This window comes from Macaca thibetana, chromosome 11 (genome assembly GCF_024542745.1).
Source record: "Macaca thibetana thibetana isolate TM-01 chromosome 11, ASM2454274v1, whole genome shotgun sequence".
Lineage (NCBI taxonomy): Eukaryota > Metazoa > Chordata > Mammalia > Primates > Cercopithecidae > Macaca > Macaca thibetana.
This window is the reverse complement of record NC_065588.1, coordinates 15,510,345-15,530,269: the sequence shown is the minus strand read 5'-3', so window position 1 is coordinate 15,530,269 and position 19,925 is coordinate 15,510,345. Positions and strand designations below refer to the sequence as shown.

The following is a 19,925-nucleotide window of genomic DNA, read 5'->3' as shown; positions in this document are numbered from 1 at the left end:
ACCTCATTTTGCCTGAGAAAGCACTATCCAACAAGCCCACCTTTGATGTGGATTTCAGCGGCGATAAAAGAGCACAAAGGGTGAAAGCTGGAGGGAGCAAACTTCCCTTATTCTTCCCCCTGCCGCCCCCCACCTCTCAAGACCACCAGGAACACGCACACGCAAGGACAACAAAGCGTGCGCCCAGGCTGCACGGCAGCCGCTTCCCGCGGCTGGGCCATCGCGCCCTGGGGCGCGCCGCTCCCCACGGCAGAGCGAGGGCGCCGGAGCGCGGATGCCGCCCGGACCGCTGGGAAGGAGGGGTGGCGGAGCTCCCCTACCTTGAACAGCACAAAGAGCCAGAGCAGAGGCAGGAGGCGGCGGCCACCGTGTATTCCCGTGGACAGGTGCCCCATCGCTGCGCGGACGGGGATTCGGGGGCACGGTTGCGCCAGCGGACTCCTCCGGCGGCGGCTCCTCACAATGGCGAACTGGGGCGGCAGCCTCAGACCCTGGGCGCCGAGGTTGCTCCTGGCGGGCGCATGCTGCCTTTCCAGTCCCCCTGCGCCTGCTCCCTTTCCTCCTCTGCGCCGGGGGTCCTCCAAGAACGTGCCAGGCGCTGCTGTTCTTTAATGACTAAGGATGGAGAGGGTGGGGATTGGAGTGGGCGAGGCTCTGCCGCCGCCACCACCGCGGCTGCCGGAGGAGGCGCGGGGTCCGCGTGATGAGCGAGAGGTGGAGGCCCCGCGCCTAGCCCGCTGTGGTCCTCTGGCAGCAGGGACACTCACTCTGGCTGCCGACCCAAAAGATGACAGCAGCCTCCCAACCCTCCACCAGGGTCGGCCGCTGCCTACTACTGCTGGACAGCCCCCACTGCAGACTCCGCCTCAACCCTTCCCACAGTCTCTGGGTCTCAGGAGTTCTGAGGGTTTTCCCTGGCCCCTCTTGAGCAATCCAGGCGCCAGATCCCAGTTCCCTCTCAGTCTTGCTACATCTGTACTCAGTTGCAGTTATAAAGGATCAATAACACTTGGGTAGTTGTGACTTTAGAATAGAGTGTGCAGTGTGAGTGTGTGTGTGATAGGAAGGATATTTTGTCTCCTTCCCCACTGCTTCCATTCTCTCCATCCCATTTAAACACTCTCACCCTCTCCGTCCCTCACTCACCCAGGAACAAATAGCACAGTTTTGTACGTTTTCCATTCGAAATCCAGTTCTTGTACATTTCAGATTCTCTTTTGATGCCAAAGTGTGTCGGGTCAACTGAAGCTGAATATGGAAGCGGGAAAAAATCACAATATTTTACATGTATGACCCTTGAGCAACACGGGTTTGAACTGTTGGGTCCAGTTACATGCAGATTTTCTTCCACCTCTGCTAGCCTTGAGACATCAAGACCAAACCCTCCTCCTCCTACTCAGTCTGATCAACCTGAAAACGATGACGTTAAAGACTTTTATGATAATTCACTTCCACTCAATGAATGTAAATGTATTTCCTCCTCCTTATGGTTTTCTTAATAACATTTTCTGTTCTCTAGCGTACTTTATTGTAAGAATACAGGATACAGTACATACAACACATAATGTGTGTTAATCAACTGTTTATTATGTTATCAGTAAGACTTCTGGTCAAGAGTAGGCTATTAGTAGTTAAGTTTTTGGTAAATCCAAAGTTATATGTGGATTTTCAACTGCATGATTCTCTGTGCTGTCCAAGTGTCAACGGTATGTACAGATTTTTATATATATATATATATGTTTTTTTTATTTTATTTATTTATTTATTTATTGAGACGCAGTTTCGCTCTGTCGCCCAGGCTGGAGTGCAGTGGCGCAGTCTCAGCTCACTGCAAGCTCCACCTCCGGGGTTCACGCCATTCTCCTGCCTCAGCCTCCCGAGTAGCTGGGACTACAGGCGCCTGCCACCACGGCCGGCTATTTTCTTTTTTTTCCTTTTTTTTTTTTTTTTTTTTTTGTATTTTTAGTAGAGAGGGGGTTTCACCGTGTTAGCAGAGATGGTCTCCATCTCCTGACCTCGTGATCCGCCCACCTCGCCCTCCCAAGTGCTGGGATTACAGGGGTGAGCCACCGCAGTTATATTTTGTAACAATTATCTGTGAATAATTTTACTGGGACGTTTTAGAATCACAAGCAACGACTTTCAAGCTGTGGTCCCCAATCTTCTACCTGTCTCCTTTTTTGTTATGTGTATTTTTTTAAAGATAAATCTGTCGAAATCAACTCTGGTATGCACCATTCAGATAGAAATCATTTCTTATTGTCATGTAAATTACCCTTGCTGTGCCCTGTCAGTATTGGAACTTATTTATACCCCAGACATGCCTGGGCACCAGGAGACAGGAAAGGCCACCCTGGTCATGAACGTAGGCTTTCAGGCACAGACTTTGTCAGTCACACTGCTAGGGAGTGGTGGCCTGAGAAAACAACCCAGGGCTGTGCTTTCTCAGCTTTTGCTGCATGAGCAATGGCCAAACACTAATCATGTGGTTGTTGTATGTATGTGTCTTAAGAAAGCTTTAGATTGAGTATATTTACATAAGTGTGAATATATGTATATGTATATATACGTATAAATGTACCAAAATTCATATGCAGGAAAATATAGAATGATGATCTGAATTTATGTGAGAATATTGTCCTTGGTGTCTTCTTTTAGAAGCTTCTTTTGTTTTCGCCTTCTTCCCATCACATGCTCTCTTCAGGCCCTTCATGTCCACTCTTCATTGGTTTGCACATTTTCTTCTTTTGAGAAAATGTTAGCTGCTCCTCCCTCCCTCTGGGTCAGACTTACGAGCTATCTGAACATTTAATCCTTGGGATTGCACTTATAGGAACTTTGGTTTAATACGTTTTCTTTTTATTTTGATGCTCCTGAAGCAGCATTTTATTCCCACTAACCCTCAGAAGTGGCTGTAAAGTGATCTAACCTCTAGAACATAAGGTATGTATAGGCCAAGGGCAGCAATTACACTCACAGGATGCCAGTAATTTCTCTTTGGAGTAGCCTTTAGTTTTAAAATGTGTCTGTGAATTATGCGTGTATGATGATATTCATTTGTGTGTATGTGTATGTGTGTGTTTATACATGGATATAATGTTGCCTGATGTGTGTGGGGCATTTGAAAGCAATTCTGATCATAAATTAATCTTGTAAATGCTAAAAGAATTTTCATAATGAGGCACACTTTTAAATAATCATATTTTGCTGTGTCTTTCTGTTTTTCTCTTAGTCATATATCACAATTCATTCAGCTCTTTCTGTCTTTGTGCATATGTATATGTGGACCACCTTGGAGGAACAATAACAGTAAACAGTAAGTAGTAAAGCATTAGTACTTGGCATTGTTGTTCTTTTATTAGTAACATTGTGGTTAGATGGGCTGAAGACTGAAAGTATTATTTTATAATCACAGAAAATTTCCTCTCTAGAGAAAAGTATTTTACATTGCTGTTGCTGGATAAAATACTTTCATTTGTTTTTATTGCACTTAAACCATAACAGCGTTTTGAATTGTCCTAGAAGAGACTCTCATAAAGAATGTGAATGCTGTGTCATCCGCAGTGTGGGGTTTTTAATTCATAGAGCGTGTTTTGTGTTTCTTTGAACTATTGACTGATTTTTCAGTACAATACTTTCAAAGTACGATAAATCTTATTATGCTATTCTCAAGACTCCAAATCAACAAAACAGCCAGTGGCAACACGCAGTGCATATAGTAATTTATGTTTCACCAATTGCTTCTACATATTGGTCCAGATTTCATTATGACAACCACACTGTTAGGTAAAGAAGGCTGAGATCGTTACCACCAACTATTTTCCCCTCATGCTACTTTTCCTGGAGAATAAATAAACACAGAAAAATAATAAAATCTCTTACCTGCCATAAAACAATCATTGAAAAATAAATTCTCACAAATTTAAATAAAGCTCTCTACTTTCTTTGAAAATTATAAAAAGGTGGTTAATGATCGTGAAACTGGAAGATCTTTTTAAAATCTATAGGAGGCTTGGTTTTTACCAAGAAAAGAGATCTTTTCCTAAATATGTAGAAATGTGTCTTTGCCTGTGTGGTTCACATCTATCTCTTCTATGGAAAAGCAAGAGCAGACACAGAGAAGCAGCTAGAATCCCTGTGAGAGGTTTAACGAGGAGTCAAATGGAACTCTTACAGTGCCCTTGCCAATGAAGCTCAATTCTGTCCTCCAGGGACCGACTCTAATGTAGTTCAGTGTGTTTAGTCCTGGCTTCCACTACTGAAATAGCCTATGAGACTGTCAGCAGTTTCAGTATTAGATAGTTGTATTTATGGGGGATGTTCAATGACAAATAATTTACTTTTTATGGAATAAAGAGAAAAATTTGAGCAATTGATCTTTAGACCATATTCCACTGGAAAACTAATAGCCATTCAGTTTTTTGTCAATATCTCACATGTTACAATTTTTATAGCATATAAACTGTAGATTATCTGTATTAAGCTCTTAGAAGAAAATGACCAGGAAGCATTTTGATTTTCTATTTATTTGAGCATTTGTTTTAATTTTTTCTCTTGATGAGCACTGGTTTCTCGCCTAAATGATGTGTTGACAATCCATACGTTTTGTGTCTTTCAAAATTAGAATGATTGACAGCCCTCAGGTGAATGGCATGTTCCAACTGCCAAGGCTTATTACTCTTGCTACACTTGAAAAACAGTGGAAATACACTAAAGGAGGTCATTTTTGCTTTTACATGGAGAGGCTTTTCCCATTATATTTACCCCCCCACTGCAAGATTCCTATTAAGAGACCTATCTTATTTGTACTTGACCCTTACGTGTTTAAAGAAAACCAAATAAGAATATTGCATTACAAGATACATTTTATAACACAAAATTATATACTTAAAGAAATAAGGAAACATACATAGAAAGTGTGAGCAGATATGTGTCATCTGACACAAATTACAGGCTACAGGATAAATAATCCTACATTAGAAATGCAGATTGTCATGTTTTTAGATATTATATCTTCATTCAGTCATATACTAGAATTCTGTTGGTTGCTAGCATTTCATTTAATTGCCCTAAAACTTTAATAAAAGACATTAGACAGCCTTAAGTTATACAATTTTATCCCATATTTTATTTATATGAAATGTCTTGACTAATGAACTTCTAAAATATTTTTTTTCTGAATATTCCAGACATTGCTATCATCTACTAATTTAGCTTTTCTTCCTAACTAGGTTTTTTGGCTAACTATAATTTAAAGTATTAGCATCGCCGCACTGGGTGATTCACTTTAGCTTGGCATAAAAAGCAAGAACAGAACCTGAGTGTAATTTATAGCTAAAACAAGACATAGTGTTTGCTAAGTGGAAATGGTATCTGCTCATGCTTCCTTCCCTTCCTTCTTTACTTCCCTTCAAATTAAAGGTGCAATGCAACATTTACAGTCAACTCGGTGTCACACATAGTGCCTACATATGTGCCACTTAAAAGCAGCTACCAATATCTAATTATGAAAAATTTGGTGATGGTGATTCAGGTGCTATGTAAAAACTATGAAAACATTAATCGCATATTTTGAAAATCCACTGCCTTAACTGCTAAGGATTGTACCTCAGCAGTTATAGTACTATAGCAGGTATAGCAATGTTGCATTGACAATCATACTTTGAATCAATTACACTAAATCAATTTTATGCTGAAATTCCAAAGCTAATGATATATTCAAATGTAACTGTGAGAGAAGGGGTAAAGAAGACCGTGCTCTGAAGAGATGAGGGGATGCCACTGATAGATTGGTGTTATTACCTGTCTTAGCAGAGGGACTTAGGAGAAAATATTTAAAGAAGGCACAGTAATTCTAGAGAAAATGAAGTACCCAAAGGAAAACTAAAACATCCTCCTCATCAAAACACAAAAAGAAAAGGCAAAACAGGAAAGTCACATGTTTCTAGATACGCTTGCTTAGTGTGAATATCTGTAAGAGAAGCAGTTTGGGAGTGGGGATTGTATGTAGAGATTTCACCTGTTTCACTTAATAATTAGATAATGTGGAAAAATTATAAGAGTAAGCATTTAATGTATCTTAGGATGATTTGAGTGAAATCTGATCAGGGATCAATATATGTGAAGCCTATGGCCATTCTCGATTAACTCATTCTCTCACTCTACAGTGACCACTTTCTGTCTTTTCTACTCATCTCAAAGCTTCAACCCTCTCCCCTGCAAAACTTTTCAGTGTTTTGGCTTCACTTTCTACCTTACAGAGGAAACAGAGGTGACAACTTTTTTTATCTTCCTTGACAGTAAACAGAACTCCAACCCATATTAAATTCCTTTCTGTCTTGTTGAGCATAAGGAGTTCTCTCTCTCTCTCTCTCTCTCTCTCTCTCAATCTGTAACGATATAAAGCAAATTTTACCACTTATTTTCTGGAGCTCATTACTTCCAGCTTTTTCTGTGCTATTTTGATGGATTCCATCCTTTGGGTTTTTAGCCATGTTCATAACTTCACAACTGAAGGAAAGAAAGTCTTCTCTGGACCCTGCTTGTCCTTGGCTGCCACCTTTTCTTTCTCTCTATCTTTCACCACAGACACTGCCCCTTCACAGCAATGATTTTCGTAAGGTTGTGTATACTTGGTCTCCATATTTTTTAGCTTCTACTTGCTCTTCAAACCACTCTGTAGCGCTTCTGTTCCCATTATCTCCTGAGCACTGCTCTCACCAAAGTCCACGAGGAACCTCTTGGGAGATTATGCTATGTTGGCTATTCTCTTCTTCCTCAAGCATTCTCTTCTCCAACTTTCCGTAATCTTACACAACCCTGTTTTGTGTCTATATGTCTGACTGTTCTTTTTGTATCTCCCTTGCTTGTTCATTTTCACCTTCCTGTCCATTTAATGTTGCAATTTTCAATTCTTAATCCTAGACTTTCCCTGTTTTCCTCTGAATCTCTGCCTTTGCCAGTCTAATCATTGGCCACATCTTCAATCCCTACCTATGAGGATGAACCACAGGGTCCTGTCAGTAGCCTTAGTAAAACACTCTTTTGTATTTCACACTCACAAAGCTAACTGCATGCTTGAATCTCCTTGTAAGTGTTTCAAACTTCTCAAACTTAACAGGTCTGAAACTGAACTCAATAATTTCCCCCAGAAACTTCTAGCTCTGTAAATTATACCAAGCTCAAACCATCCACAAAAGTCAGAAACCCAGGTATCATTCTTCATGCCTCTTTCTCCATCTACCCACCTCCAACAGCACTAAATCCAGCGTGATTCAATGTCCTGTTCTCTTGCTTCTGAAATAGTTGTTGTGTTAATTCATTTCTCTCTATCCCACCCTACCAGTACTTTAGTTCAAATTATCTTTATCTTTTGCTTGAACTATTGCAATACCTTCACGAATACCTATTTGTATGAGTCTAGTCTACTTCTATCCTCTCTGGCTTCCTCCACTTCAGCCTGGAGTACAACAAAAAAGTATTTCCAACTGCATCAAGGTAGAACCAGTTTTTGTAACTTCAGTCTGATTAACCAGACTCTTCTACATAAAACTAACCAATGATTTCCAAATGCTTCCAGGATAGTAGTAGGATTCCTTAGCTTGGGCCAGGCATGATGGCTCATGGCTATAATCCCAGCACTTTGGGAGGCCGAGGCGGGTGGATCATCTGAGGTCAGGAGTTTGAGACCAGGCTGGCCAACATAGTGAAACCTGATCTCTATTAAAATACAAAAATTAGCTGGGCATGGTGTCAGGCACCTGTAATCCCAGCTACTCAGGAGGTTGAGACAGGAGAATCGCTCGAACCAGGGAGGTGGAGGTTGCAGTGAGCCGAGATCTCGCCATTTCACTCCAGCCTGAGTGACAAGAGTGAAAATCTGTCAAAAAAAAAAAAAAAATTCCTCTGGTCCATGGGCCCTAAACAATGTATCCCTTACCTGAATCTCCAATCTCTTGTGATATCTCCATCACCTTTGCTCTCTGAACTTCTAAAACTCATTCATACAATGCTCCCTCCTGATACTGCGATGTGTGCTATTCTCTCTGCCTGGAATGTTCCTCTCCCAAATGTAGTCTTATTTCTGCTCAAACTTTACTTCCTCAGCATACTTCTAGAGTTTAAGTTTTCATAACCAACCTAGTCTATTTAGTATTGATATTTTGTTTTCTTTTTCATCACTATGAACTCTGAAAGAGCAGGGATTATGTCAGGTACTTCCTGAGCAATTTCTCCTGAGCACTTAAGTTAGTTCCAGAAAATAAGTAGCTACACAGAGAGTATGGGTTGAATGAATAAAGTAGAATAATTGCCAGTGGTAATTATACCATCAAATATTGAAATATGAAATGTTTGTTTTAATGTTTTGATTTAATTGTCTAAGGTGAGATATTAAAATTTACCCTAGGTTAACGTCTACTTTTTGTAGGGAACAACAAGTAGGAGACAACAAGGTAACAATATCTGCATATGATTGATCCCAGGGAACTGGGTGCAGAACAAAAGGTTGGTGAATGATCAAGGAGAGGAACACATAAGGGAAAGTCATTTTCATGAGGGTGATAATTTTACTCAAAATCCAGGCAATCTTTCAATTGTAATTGAGTAGACAAACCATAGTCCATGCATCCAACAGAATATTATTCAGAAATAAAAGTAACTCAGCCACTGATACATGTAACAATGTAAATGACTCTCAAAATGTGTTATGCTAAGTGAAGTCAGACACAAAAATCACAATCTGTATGTACTCATTTATGAGTCACTTTAGAAATGGCAGAACTATGAAGAACAAAATCAGACCAATGGTTGCCAAGGACTAGGGGTGATGAAAGGGGTTAACTTAGAAGACACACAAGACTTTTGGGGTGATGAAAATATTCTAAATCTTTATTTCATTGGCAGCTATATAACTTTATAATTTGTCAAAACCCATCAAACTTTATACTAAAAAGCATGAATTTATGAATTTTAATGCATTTTTTTTAAATTAAGAAAATAAAAATCCAGAAAAACAAAACAAAAACTCCAAGCAAGAATTCTATATAGGAGAGAGACAGAGCAAGATGGTAGAATGGAAAGCTCCACCTGTTGCCCCCCACCACAAGGACACCATGTTAACAACTATCTACACAGAAAAAACACCTACATAAGAACCAAAAATCAGGTGAACTCTCATATACCTGGTTTTCACTTCATATCACTGAAAGAGACACTGAAGAGATAGAAAACAGTCCTAAATCTCCCGGCATGACCCTGAGCAGCAGCGGCCTGGTGCAGAGAGCATCTCTGGGTGCTGACAGAAGGAGAAGACAGCAATTTATGACTCATTGAACTCAGTGCTATCCTGTTAGGGCAGAAAGGAAAGCCAGACCAAACTCAGCTGATGCCCACACACAGAGGGAACATTTAAACCAGCCCTAGCCAGAGGGGAATCACCGATACCAGTGGTCCAAACCTGGACCACCAAGGGCCAAAGTGCTCTCAATCTCTACATAAACTTGAAAGAAGTCTAGACCATTAGGATGGCAACTCTTAAGTGAGCTCTAGAGCTGAACTAGGACCAGAGACAGTGGACTGGGGGATACATGATACACTGAGACACCAGTTGGGGCAGCCAAAAGAGTGCTGGTATCACCCCTCTCCTAACCCATGGTGGCACAGCTCATGGCTCCAAAAGAGACCCCTTCCTTCTGCTTGAGGAGAGAAGAGGGAAGAGTGGGGAGGACTTGTCTTGCATCTTGGATATCAGCTCAGCCACATCAGGATAGGGCACCACACACAGTTATGAGGTCCCTGTTCCAAGCCCTAGCTCCTAGACATTTCTAGACACTCCCTGGGTCAGAGAGGACTTGCTTCCTTAAAGAAAAGGACCCAGTCCCAGCAGCATTCATTATCTGCTAACTGAAGAGCCCTTGGGCTCTGAATAACCAGCAGCAGTACCCAGGTACTACATCAAGGGCCTTAGTGAGTCTCTGAGACTTGCTAGCTTCAGATGAGACTCGGCCCATTACCAGGTGTGGTGGCTGTGGAGCAACACTCCTTCTGCTTGAGAAAAGCAGAGGGAAAAGTGAAGGGGACTTTGTCTTGCATCTTAGGTAGCAACACAGCCACAATGGAGTAGAACACGAAGCAGGCTCTTGGGGTTTTCTATTCCAGGATTTGACCCTTGGAAGACATTTCTGGACCTGTCCTGGTCCAGAGGAGAGCCTACTTCCCTGAAGGGTGAGTCTCAGGCCAGGCAGAATTCACTACAATCTGACTTAAGAGACCTTGGGCCTTAAAGGAACACAGGCAGTAGTCTGGCAGTGCTCCTCACAGCCAAGGTGGCAGTGGCTATGGGTTGAGGTTCCACTGCCTTTGGAAAGCAGAGAGAAGAGTGGCAGGTATTGCATATAGTTGCTTGTATGTCAGCTCAGCTGCAAAACAATAGACCACCAGGAAGACTTATGAGATTTTGACTCCAGTCTCTTTACCTGTAAAGATACATATAGACTGAAAATAAAGGGATTGAAGAATATATTTCATGACAATGAAAACCAAAGAAGGACAGGAGTTGCTATACTTATATCAGACAAAATAGATTTCAAGATCAAAACCGTAAGAAGAGACAAAGATCACTATATAATGATAAAAGGTGGTCAGTTCCACAAGAGGATATAACAACTTTAAACACATATGCACCCAACACTGGAGAACCCAGATATAAAAAGGAAATATTATTAGCACTAAAGAGAAAGACAGGTTCAATACAATAATAGTTAGAGACTTCAAGACCCCATTTTCAGCATTGGATGATCTTCCAGACAGAAAGTCAACCACGAAACATCAGACTTAATCTGCATTACAAATCAAATAGATCTAATGTACATTTACAAACTATTTCATCCAAGGGCTGCAGAATAAACATCCTTTTCCTTATCACGGGGTTAATTCTCAAGGATAGACCATATGTTAGGTCACAAGACAATTCTTAAAACACTGAAAAACATTGAAATAATATCAAGCACCTTCTTTGACCACAAAGAAATAAAATTAGAAATAAATAACAAGAGGAATTTTGGAAATGATATAAATACATAAAAATTAAACACTGTGCTCCTGAATGACCAGTGGGTCAATGAAGAAATTAAGAAGGACATTGACAAACTTCTTGAAACAAATGATAATGGAAACGAAACATACCAAAACCTATGTGATACAGCAAAGGCAGTACTAAGAGGGAAGTTTATAGGTGCCTACATTGAAAAAGAGGAAAAATTTCAAATAAACAATATAATGATGCATCTTAAAGAGCTATGAAAGCAACAACAAACCAAACCCTAAATTGGTAGAAGAAAGAGAATAATAAACATCAAAGCAGAAATAAATGAAATTGAAACAAATAAAAAATACAAAAGATGAACAAAATGAAAAGTTGCTTTTTTGAAAAGTTAAACAATATTAACAAAACTTTAGTCAGGCTAAGTAAAAAGAGACAAGATCCAAATAAAATCAGAAACGATTACAACAGATACTGCAGAAATTCAGAGGATCATTAGTTGCTATCATGAGCAACTGTATGCCAGCAAATTGGAAAATCAAGAAGAAATGGACAAATTGCTAAATGCCTACAACCTACCAAGAATGAACCAGAAAGAAACCCAAAATATAGATATACCAATAACAAGTAATGAGATTGAATGTGTAATAAAGAGTCACCCAGCAAATAAAAGCCCAGGACCTGATGGCTTTACTGCTGAATTCTACCAAATACTTAAAGAGCAACTAATACCAGTGCTACTCAAAACTATTCCCCAAAATAGAGGAGGAGTGAATACTTCTAACTTCATCCTACAAGACCAGTGTTATCCTGATATAAAAACCAGACAAAGGCACATAAAAAAAATTAAAAGGAAGAAAGAGGATGAGAAAGAACAAGGAAGGAAGGAAGGAAGGAAGGAAGGAAGGAAGAAAGGAAGGAAGGAAGGAAGAAAGGAAGGAAGGAAGGAAGAAAGAAAGAGAGAGAGAGAAAGAAAGAGAGAGAGAAAGAAAGAAAGAAAAAGAAAGGAAGGAAGGAAGGAAGAAAGAAAGAAAGAAAGAAAGAAAGAAAGAAAGAAAGAAAGAAAAAGAAAGAAAGAAAGATGGAGGAAAGGAGGAAGGGAGGAAGGGGAAAAGGAAGTAAGTAAGGAAGGAAGATGAAACTCATGTTTTTGGCATGGACAGAAATGATGAACTTGCCATCATTTGAAAATGAATGACACTTAGGAGGCTGAAATGGGAGGATCACTTGAACCCAGGAGTTTGAGTTGCAGTTAAGTATGATTGTGCCACTCTATTCCAGCATGGGTGACAAAGTGAGATCTTGTCTCTAAAAAAAAATTTTTTTAAAAAAGAAAGAAGTAGTGCAGGTTTTGAGGAAATAATAGTTCAAAGTGGACATGCAGATATGTTAATTTTGTGATATTTATTAGACACCTAAATGATGATCCTGAATAAGAATCAGACGAATTATTCTGTAAGTGAGGGGTTAGGTCTGGACCGGAGTAATATATTTAGGCATATTCAGTTTTTTAAATGATATTTAAAACTCTGAAACTGTCTGAGATCACTAAGGGAGAGTGTCGGTACTGAAAAGAAGAAATCCAAAGACTGAGAATTAGTCTGATTTTCATTTTCTGGCTTTTCAGAATGCAGCAGTAGGCTCTCTAGAAATAGATGGAGGGAAAAATTCTCCTTCTCTCCCTTCATCAGAATGAAGACAAATTGTACCCCTATACCTAAGTCTGTGGAGGGCTTCTCTTACATAGCTATGATGGTATAATCTGTTTATAAAATAAGTATCACAGCCTACCTTAATGGAGCAATCTGAATATGTAAATGTAAGTAAGAATCCAACGTAAAGATTTCTCTCTATATATATGATTTATTAAACATTTTGTCAATAGTATTTCAGTCTTATTTGGTTTAATATTTCTTTTATCATTACATAATCTTTAGTTATGCAAAGACTCTCACTGAATAATTTATTCTTCTATTCATTAGGAACTTATTAAGTGTTTATTATGTGTTAAGTATTTTCAGCTAAGTCCTATAGCTTTAAACCTTGTTGGTTTTATTATGTTTCCATTCCTTATGTTTTGAAAAACTTTTCTTTGGATTTATTTAAGCAGAAAGAAAGTGTGAATATTGTTATTTTTAGAGAGTTGAAGTTAGAAATGCGAAAAATCAAATATGCATGCATCTACTATTTTATAACTGTAGCAATATTGGCAAAATTTCATGTTCAGAAATTTTTTATAAGAAAACGATTCTTTAAAATTCCAACTACTGATACACTCAAAGCTATTATAAAGCAAAATGAGTCAAGTTACTTTGAATTTAAGAAGCCAGTTAAATATTGGTGCCATGAGGTCCTTCAGCAATGACCTTGAAGAGCTAAAGGATATCCTGGGAATCTCACTGCTAACTCTCAAAGCTACTAGTTCTTGTAGATCTCTACTGATCCACATCAACTGCTGTTGTGCTGTTGATCCTAAATTAAATACACTGGCCTGTTCTTGGTACTAAAAACCTCTGTTGTTTTTGTTTACCTAAATATAAAGACTTAGTGTTACTCATGATCATTTTCCAGATGATAATAGCAAAGTTACATAAACATTAAGAAAGACCTACAGAAGATTTGTTTCTAGACTCTAGGGTTTTACAAATTAATAGAAGAGGCGGGAATACTTCCAATGCATTCTATGAGGCCAGTATTACCCTGATACCAAAACCAGAAAAAGACATACCAAAAAATGAAAATAGGCCAATATCTCTGAAAAATAGCAATGCAAAAATTGTCAAAAAATATTTTCAAGCCAAATTCAACAATATATTAGAAAGATCACGTATCACAATCAAATGAGATTTATCCCTGGGATTTAAGGATGATTCAACATATGTAACCCAGTCAATGTGATACATCATATCAACAGAATGAAGGATAAAAACTATATCATCATTACAATTGATGCTAAAGAAGCATTTATAAAAGCCAACTTTCCTTCATGACAAAGTCACTTAAAAAGTGGATAGAAGCAACATGCCTCAACATAAAAAAGCCACATACGACAAACCCACAGCTAGTTCATACTAAATGGAGAAAAACTGAAAGTATTTCCTCTAAAATCTGGAACAAGACAAGGATGACCACTGTTACCATGGTTACTCAACAAAGTACTGGAAGTCCTAACTACAGCAGTCAGACAAGAGAAAGATATAAAAGCATTCAAATTAGAGTGGAAGAAGTCAAATTATCCTTGTTTGCAGATGATATGATCTTATATTTGGAAAAAACGAAAGATTCCACAAGAAAATTATTAGAACAGATAAATGAATTCAGTCAAGTTGTAGAATACGTAATTAACATACAAAAATCAGTAGCATTTCTACATACCAAGAGTGAACAACGTGAAAATTAAATAAAACAGTAATCCTATGCACAATAGCCTCACATAAAATTAAATACATAGGAATTAACCAAGGAAGTAGAAGATCTCTAATGAAAACTATAAAACACAAATGAAAGAAATTGGAGAGGACACAAAAATGGAAAAATATTCCATGTTCATAGACTGAAAGAATTAATATTGTTAAAATGTTCATACTACCCAAAGCAATCTACATATTCAATGTAATTCTTATGAAAATACCAATGAAATTCTTCATAGAAATGGAAAAGACAATCCTAAAGTTTATACAGAACAACAAAAGACCCAGAATAAACAAAGCTAGCCTACACAAAAAGGACAAAATTGAAGGATTCACATTAATTTGACTTCAAATTATACTATAGAGCTACAGTCACCGAAACAGTATGATACTGTCATAAAAACAGACACATAGACCAATGGAACAGAATAGAGAACACAGGAGCAAATCTACACACCTACAGTGAACTCATTTTCTACAAAGGTGCCAAGAGCATACACTGGGAAAAAAGACAGTCTTTTCAATAAATGGTGCTGGGAAAACTGGATGCCCTTATGCAGGAGAATAAAACTAGGCCCCATCTCTCACCATTTACCAGGAAAAAAATCAAAATGAATTAATGACTTAAATCTAAGACCTCAAACTATAAACTACTACAAGGAAACATTGAGGAAAATCTCCAGGACATCGGTCTGGGCAAAAATTTCTTGAGCAATACCCCACAAACACAGGTAACCAAAGCACAAATGAACAAATTGGATCATGTCAGGTTAAAAAACTTCTGCACTGCAAAGGATACAATCAACAAAGTGAAGAGACAACCCACAGATTGAGATGAAATACTTGGAAACTACCCATCTGACGAGTGATTAATAACCAGAATATGTAAGGAGCTCAAACAACTCTATAAAAAAATCTAAAAATCTAATAATTATTAGACATACAAATGGCAAACAGATATATGAAAATGTGCTCAACATCACTAATCATCAGAGAAATGCAAATCCAAACTACAATGAGGTAGCATGTCATCCCAATTAAAATGGCTTATATCCAAAAGACAGGTGATAAAATATGTTGGCAAGGATGTGGAGAAAATGAAACCCTCATATGATGCTTGGTGAGAATGTAAATTAGTAGAACCACTATGGAGGGCAGTTTAGAGGTTTCTCATAAAAGCTAAAAATTGAGCTATTATACGATCCAGCAATCCCACTTTTGGGTATATACCCAAAAGAAAGGAAATCAGTATATTGAAGAGCTATCTGCTCTCCTAAGTTTGTTGCAACACCGTTTAAAATAGCTAACATTTGAAAGTAAGCTAAGTGTCCACTAACAGACGAATGGATAAAGAAAATGGGGTATATATACACAACGGAGTACTTGAGCCATAAAAAAGAATGAGATCCAGTCATTTGCAACAATCTGGATGGAACTGGAGATCATTATGATAAGTGAAATAAGCAAGGCACAACAAGACAAACATTGCGTGGTCTCACATTTCGTGGGATTTAAAAGTCAAAACAATTGAACTCATGGACATATAGAGTAGAAGGATGGTTACCAGAGGCTGGGAAGGGTAGTGGGAAGGTGAGGTTGGAAATGGTGGGGAAGGTGGGGATAGTTAGTGGGTACAAAAACAGTAGTAAGAAAAATGAATAAGACCTAGTATTTGATAGCACAACAAGGCAACTATGGTCAATAATAAACTTAACTGTATATTTTAAAGTAACTTAAAGAGTGTAACTGAATTTTTTCTAACTCGAAGGATAAATACTTAAGGTGATGGAGACACCATTCTCCATGATGTGCTTATATCACATTACATGCCTGTATCAAAACACTTCGTCTACCCCATAAATATACACACCTGCCATGTACCAACAAAATTTAAAAAGAGAAGATGCAAGTTTACTTTTTGAAAAGACAAATAAAAAAACAACTTTTGGTAAGATGGGCTAAGATAACATAAATAAAGAAAAAACATTGAAAACAAAAAATTGGGTGGCTTTTTGATTCCCAGATATTTTTAAGCTTGAGGATATTATAAAGAACTAATTTATGTGAAAACTTAGATGCAACATTCAGTGTCTTACTTTTAACTTTTGGTATGTTTTTCTATATTATAAATTTTTCTCTTATTTATGACTCACAAGTTGTAATGTTATTAAAGTTAAAACAATTTTTACTTTTCATTCTGATTTTTGAACTGATGAATTTATATAGTAGATTGTGTTTTTAAATTTTTTAATTGGCAAATTAATTTTACTTTTATTTTTAATGTAAATTTATTTTTAATTGACAAAAATTTATGATACACAACGTGATGTTTTAACATATGTATACATTGTGAAATGGCTAAATCAAGCTAATTAATGCATATATTACCTCACATATTGATCTTTTCTCATGGTGAGAAGACTTAAAATCTACATTTAGTAATTTTCTTTTTTTTTTTCTTTTTTTTGAGACAGAGTCTTGCTCTATCGCCCAGGCTGGAGTGCAGTGGTGTGAGCTCGGCTCACTGCAAGCTCCGCCTCCTGGGTTCAGGCCATTCTCCTGCCTCAGCCTCCCGAGTAGCTGTGACTACAGGCACCCGCCACCACGCCTGGCTAATTTTTTGTATTTTTAGTAGAGACGGGGTTTCACTGTGTTAAGCAGGATGGTCTCGATCTCCTGACCTCGCGATCCGCCTGCCTTGGCCTCCCAAAGTGCTGGGATTACAGGCGTGAGCCACCACGCCCGGCAGTAATTTTCAATATACAATATATTATTATTAACTGTACTCACCATATTTTACAATAAACCTCCTGAATTTATTCCTCCTAAGTGAAATTTTGTATTCTTTCATCAGCATTTCCTAAAACCTACCCCCACACTCACCCCACCCACTGCTCCTGGTAATTACCATTTTACTCTTTGCTTTTATCAGTTTGAATTTTTAAGTTCACATTTAAGTGAGATTATGTTGCATTTGTATTCCAGGGCCTGCCTTTTTTCTCTTAACATAATGTCCTACAGGTTCATCCACATTGTTGCAAATGGTAGAATTTCTTTCTTTTTTTGGGCTGAAGAATATGCCATTGTATATATACATATATCACATTTATTAATCCATTAATGCACTGATGGACACTTGGGCTGATTGTATCGTATCTTGGCTTTTGTGAATAATGTGGCAATGAACGTGGAAGTTAAGATAGGTCTTTGGCATACTGATTTATTTCTTTTAGATATAAAAGAAATAAATCCCAGTAGTGGGATTGCCAGATTACATGGCAATTCTATTTTAATTTTTTTCAGGAACCTCCAGACTGTTTTCCATAATGGTATTGTATTAGGCTATTCTTGTGCTGCTATAAAGAAATACCTGAGGCAGGGCCTGGTGGCTCATTACCGTAATCCCAGCACTTTGGGAGGTCCAGGCGGGTGGATCACCTGAGGTCAGGAGTTCGAGAACAGGCTGGCCAATGTGGTGAAACCCCATCTCTACTAAAAATACAAAAATTATCCCAGCATGGTGGTGGTCACCTGTAATCCCAGCTATTTGGGAGGCTGAGGCAGAAGAATCGCTTGAACCTGTGAGGCAGAGGTTGCAGTGAGCCGAGATCGCGCCATTGCGGTCCAGCCTTGGTGACCAGAGTAAAACTCCATCTCAAAAAAGAGGAAAGAAGGAAAAATAGAAATACCTGAGACTGGGTAATTTACAAGAAAAGAGGTGAGCAGCGTTTGGAGGCTCCTATTGAAAAGAACATAATAAGCATGTGAATCCTTCACTGGCAACCAAGGTATCCAGGTTCTCTCATCAGAACTGACCAGGAGGCTGGCATGATCCACAGAGAGGAAGGAACAGTGTGGTGCAGTGACCCCTGTGAGAGCCACACGGGGCAGGAGAGCCCCACCCCACTGCCATTTTAAGAGAGGCAGTGAGTGAGCATGCTACCTAGCCGGGGAACCGGGGAACCATGCTTATTCCACGGAACTGTGCAACCCAGGGATTGGGAGATCCCACTTGTGAACCCATGCCATCGAGTCCTAGCATCCCAACCCCGGAACCATTCAGCTCAACAGCCTCTCAGCTGGAATATGCTTAAGCCTACTGAGCTCCTGGCGGGAGGTGCAACCAGCACCACAGCTGCTACTGCTTGCTTTCTAAGCCATTTGAGCTCCTTGGGGGAGGGGCAGCAGCCAGCATTGGGACTCACAACTGCCTAACACTCTAAGCTCCCTGGGTGGGGTAATGGCAGCATCCATCTCTATATCTCCAGGCTGTGCTTTTCCCCTGCTGGAGCCAGGGAGACTGGATGGCTTGGTCCCAAAACATATCCCCCACAGCCCAACACACCAGCTGTGGCAGACTGCAGCCAGAGTGCCTCTTCAGACCTGACCCTGATCCAGCCTTCCTTCTGCAATGGGTGGGGCTTCCCTGCAGGAACTCCAACAACTCCAGTCAGAGGCTCAGGGACAGAAGTCAGGTCTCCCTGGGCCAGAGCCCATAAGGGGAGGGGTGACTGCAGTCTCTGTGGACCCAGCAGACTTAGCCTTTCCTCCTGGAAGTTTTGAGGAATCCTGACAGCCCAGATGAGTGTCGTTCCCTCCAGTGAAGCATGTCCCCTCAACCAAGTGCTTCATTAAATGGACCTGTTCCCCATACCACTCAACTGGGTGAGACCCTCCAACAGGGGTTGTCAGACATCCCACACAGGAGCAATCCTACTGGCATCAAGTTGGTGTCCCTTGAGGTCAGAAATCCCACACAGGAGCAATCCTACTGGCGTCAAGTTGGTGTCCCTTGAGGTCAGAAATCCCAGAAGAAGGAGCAGGCACCCATCTTTGCTGTTCTCCAGCCTCCTTAAATGACATCTGCTGGCATGGTAGTGAACCAGATGAATAGGGCCTGAAGTGAACCCCAACAAACTGCAGCATCCCTACAGAAGAGGGACCTGACCATTGAAAGAAAACAAACAGAAAGCAAAAACAACAGCATCAAAAACAACAAAAAGCCCCCACTAAAACCCCATCCAAGGATCAGGAGCATCAGAGATTGAAACTAGACAACCTCATGAAGATGAGAAAGAATCAATGAAAAAGTGCTGAAAACCCAAAAGGCCAGAATGTCTCTTCTCCTCCAAACGATTACAACGCCTCTCCAGCAAAGGTGCAGAACTGGACAGAGGATGAGAAGAAGAATTGACAGAAGTAGGCTTCAGAAGATGGGTAATAAAAAAAAAATACTGAGCTAAGGAAGTATGTTCTAAACCAATGCAAAGAGGCTAAGAACCTTGATAAAAGGTTAGAGGAGCTACTAACTTCAGTAACCAGTTTAGAGAGAAACATAAGTGACCTGACGGAGCTGAAAAAACCCAGCGCAAGAACTTTGTGAAGCATACACAAGTATCAATAGCCAAATCGACCAAGCAGAAGAAAGGGTATCAGAGTTTGAAGGCCGCCTTGCTGAAATAAAGCATGCAGAC

General features: G+C 39.5%; 2 protein-coding genes across 3 annotated transcripts in view; one reads left to right on the top strand and one right to left on the bottom strand.

Annotated features, from left to right (window-relative positions):
* PTPRO (protein tyrosine phosphatase receptor type O) overlaps positions 1 to 870 on the bottom strand; it is a 272,722-nt gene extending 271,852 nt beyond the window's left edge. The window contains exon 1 of one of the 2 annotated variants that reach the window (XM_050749472.1): positions 321 to 870. In XM_050749472.1, coding sequence (XP_050605429.1) covers positions 321 to 395 — 75 coding nt within the window. In that variant the 5' untranslated portion in view covers positions 396 to 870. The remainder of the gene's footprint in view (positions 1 to 320) is intronic. The other variant, XM_050749473.1, reaches the window with a different exon arrangement.
* The window catches only part of MGP (matrix Gla protein), an 836,939-nt gene that overhangs the window by 377,693 nt on the left and 439,321 nt on the right, over positions 1 to 19,925 (top strand). The window lies entirely within an intron of this gene.